We start from the raw sequence: 3,427 nt of genomic DNA on the forward strand, positions 1-3,427 counted from the left end.
TCTTGGACCCTATTCCCCTATATGTGCAAGAGAGAGAGAGGTGCAGAGAGAGAGAGAGAGAGAGAGAGAGAGACAAAGTAAACAAGTGATATTAGTTCTGAATAAAGTGAAAAAAAATGTTTAATTTCATCAGGACAAGACAGGACACAGCAGCAAATTGTGGATATATAGCATTTTTGCAAAAACACACACATTTTTTATACACATCTAAAATCTCTGAATTAAACATCTGAGAACAGTAATATTTTACACACACATCAAGGTACCCATAAGCAATCACTTCTGATGAAAAAACACAAATGTGAAAAATGTATGGATAAAGCCTTTTGGAAATATACTGTTAGTATACTGTATAACCAAAGAACTGACAAGCTGCCAGAAGGTAGGAGGCATCACAGATGGTGAAGCCCAGTTTAACTGACAATCTGACACACAAACTAAAGATGACTGAAAAAGCATATTTGGCCTATTAAATAATGCAACACAGCAAAGAGAAATGTCCACATTATGTGGACAATAAAGTTATATTCAATAAAGTTATATTCTATTATATCTATGGTTTATGGACAATCCACTGCACCACAATGTACTGTACAGCAATGGGCAATGGTAGCTGTGTGTTAAGGAGTAAAGCAACCCATTCTGGGTTTAAGCATCTCTCTCTCTCTCTCTGTTTCTGTCCCTGCCTCTCTCTTCCCACCTCTCTCTCTCTTTCTCTCTTTTCCCCATATCTCTCTCTCCTTCCCTGCCACTCTCTTCCCATCTCTCTCTCTCTCTCTGTCCCTGCTTCTCTCTTCCCATCTCTCTCTCACCTCTACCACCTGGTAATTAACATCCTGGTCTTCAGGTAAAGGAAGGCCAGGTATGTGGCTCCTCCCAGGATGCCTATGAGCAGCGTGGTGCCAACGAACGCCGGCACGTGTTGCTTGGCCACCCGGAACGCGGCGGGTAGCACGGCCGAGATCAGGATGTTGTTTACGTGACCCAGAACCCTCCGGAAGGACGGGCGCTCCAGGACACGCTCATAGTAGGCCTCCAGGTTGCCGCGGTTCCCGTTGCCCCAGTAACGGCGGGAAAGCCCCAGGAACTTGAGGCGGTGCAGGGTGACAGCCAGGGAGACGTCGGCCATGCTGAAGAACTCTCCACACAGCCACGACTGACTACTGCCCTCCTCTGGTGGAGAGGAGAAGAGGAAGAAGATTTCGACAGTGTCTTCTGTCTAAAAACAGGTGTGTCTATTTAAAGGTGTATTCATCTCATCTCCTGTATGCTACCTGATGTCTCCTCCACCTTCCTCTGTCGTTCTGAAAAGTGTGATAACTCTGTGTTAACCTTGTGTCTATGTTTATCGATTATTAAAGGTGTATGTATCTCCAGTGTGATACATACCTGGTGTCTCCTCCGCTCTCCTCTGTATCTCTGTCTCCACCCGGTCCAGAACTTTCTCCAGTGTAATACATACCTGGTGTCTCCTCCGCTCTCCTCTGTAGCTCTGTCTCCACCTGGTCCAGAACTTTCTCCAGTGTAATACATACCTGGTGTCTCCTCTGCTCTCCTCTGTATCTCTGTCTCCACCCGGTCCAGAACTTTCTCCAGTGTGATACATACCTGGTGTCTCCTCTGCTCTCCTCTGTAGCTCTGTCTCCACCTGGTCCAGAACTTTCTCCAACTCATCCAGAATCTTCTTAAGATACTTCATGTTGTCATGGTCAAACAGCTTGTGCTACAAAAGGAGGGAAACTGGGCTTTAGGCTTTCATGACATCATCCAGAGATGGTAAGCAAACAGGTTGAAAAGGTAAAAGAGCAGTGTGGATTCCAGTCATGACGCTGTACCTTTAAACGCCTCGTTTTAGCCATATAAGCATCTTTCAGCTCTGGGTTTTCCTCCGCTAGCTTCTTCAGCTCTGACTCTGTGTTCCCAATCTGTGCTGTCACACACAAATATAACCACGGTATTATTACACCCCCAATATACCACGGAAGTGTGTGTGTGTGTGTGTGTGTGTGTGTGTGTGTGTGTGTGTGTGTGTGTGTGTGTGTGTGTGTGTGTGTCTGTGTCTTACCTCGTATACGTGTGGTGGCGTAGGCTGGGATGTGTGAGTCCACGGTGATCTCTGGGTGGAGTATAGAGCCGTGTGTGTAGGCGTCCATCTGCAGAGAGTCTAGTAGTTCTCTGTAGTGCTGTACTCTATGGTAATACATACTCCCTTCCTCAGGGATCAGCTTAGCAGTTCCCTCTACGGACAAGAGAGACAAAGAACGGAGAAACAGAGATGGTTAATGAACAAGATCATTATAACGAAGCAGCATTACAGAAACCTCTCCAGCAGTACCCACAGCCGGCCCGGTTAGTTGATATAGTCCAGAAGGACAGTAGCACTGCAGATTCAACTAATGAAGGGCTTGATGATTAGGTGACCATTTCAAATAGTTGTGTTACTTCTGGAATACATCAATGAAGTGGGCTGGCTGATGGTACTGGAGGAGAGGTTTGGGAAACAATGAGATATACCATTCGAATAAAGGTTATCCTTCTGTTTTGTCTGAATATAGAGACAGACAATTCATTAAAAGTGTGAACCTGCAAAAGGTATTGCCATTAGGCATGGGCAAGTTAAATTAATACTACATTTTGATTAATTTGAAAAGTATTACTCAAATACAATCCTATATGTGCTTTTATTTGAGATATATTTTTCAAACAAATCCCTAAAAGCATCTCCTCTCCGTATGCTTACCAGAATATCTCCTCTTTCTCCTGCAGAAGGCTGAACAACATGAGATGGACCCATTTCAACCAAGACAACAGGGGAACTAAATGAAACTGATAATAGTGAATGAAAACAATGAGCAAAGAGAGGAAAATAACAATAATAATGATCATGATAATAATAGTAATAATAATAACGAAAATAATAACAATAATTATAATAATGATTATAGGAATGATAATGATAAAGATAAAGATAGTAATAATGATAATAATAATAACAATAACAACAATAACAATAATGATTATGATTTTTTTTWAATTTAAAAACAACAATAATAATAAWWAAAAAATAACAACAGTAATAACACTAATAATAAAAACAATAATAACAATAATCATAATCATAATAACAAACGTAATAATAACAATAACAATAATAATAAATAATAATACGGATAATAATAATAACAATGATAACAATATCAACAATAACAACAATAATAATAATAACAATAATAATAATAACAATAATAATGAGGAAGAACAAAATAACTAAATTGACAGCTGGCAGAGTGGAGGCAGGGATGTTGAAAGTGGAGGCAGGGATGTTGAGAGAGGAGGCAGGGATGTTGAGGCAGGGATGTTGAGGCAGGGATGTTGAGAGTGGAGGCAGGGATGTTGAGAGTGGAGGCAGGGATGTTGAGAGTGGAGG

The 3,427-nt window shown here is 41.5% G+C and overlaps 1 protein-coding gene across 2 annotated transcripts; it reads right to left on the reverse strand.

The window, feature by feature from the left end:
• Window positions 1-102: 102 nt before the first annotated feature.
• gdap1 (ganglioside induced differentiation associated protein 1) lies at window positions 103-3,421 on the reverse strand. Of its 2 annotated transcripts, XM_070440963.1 has the most exons (5): window positions 2,741-3,421; window positions 2,066-2,239; window positions 1,836-1,930; window positions 1,609-1,723; window positions 103-1,173 (listed from the first exon to the last, which is right to left on the reverse strand). In XM_070440963.1, exons 2-5 carry the CDS (start codon window positions 2,202-2,204, stop codon window positions 815-817), a joined length of 708 nt encoding a protein of 235 aa, XP_070297064.1. In that variant the 5' UTR covers window positions 2,205-2,239; window positions 2,741-3,421; the 3' UTR covers window positions 103-814. The 2 variants fall into 2 exon arrangements, with proteins under 2 accessions (XP_070297064.1, XP_070297063.1); XM_070440962.1 differs by lacking the exons at window positions 2,066-2,239; window positions 2,741-3,421 and having other exon boundaries at window positions 1,275-1,723; window positions 1,836-1,926.
• Between the last annotated feature and the right edge of the window lie 6 nt (window positions 3,422-3,427).

Source organism: Salvelinus sp. IW2-2015, unplaced genomic scaffold, assembly GCF_002910315.2.
Source record: "Salvelinus sp. IW2-2015 unplaced genomic scaffold, ASM291031v2 Un_scaffold3241, whole genome shotgun sequence".
NCBI classification, from domain to species: Eukaryota; Metazoa; Chordata; class Actinopteri; order Salmoniformes; family Salmonidae; genus Salvelinus; species Salvelinus sp. IW2-2015.

Excerpts from the sequence above, each read along its gene's own strand:
- gdap1 (XM_070440962.1), bottom strand. The coding sequence starts at position 1,674 with ATGAGTTGGAGAAAGTTCTGGACCAGGTGGAGACAGAGCTACAGAGGA. Across the intron at positions 1,174-1,274 it reads GAAGGTGGAGGAGACATCAG|AGGAGGGCAGTAGTCAGTCG; the intron begins GTAGCATACAGG and ends CCTCTCCACCAG.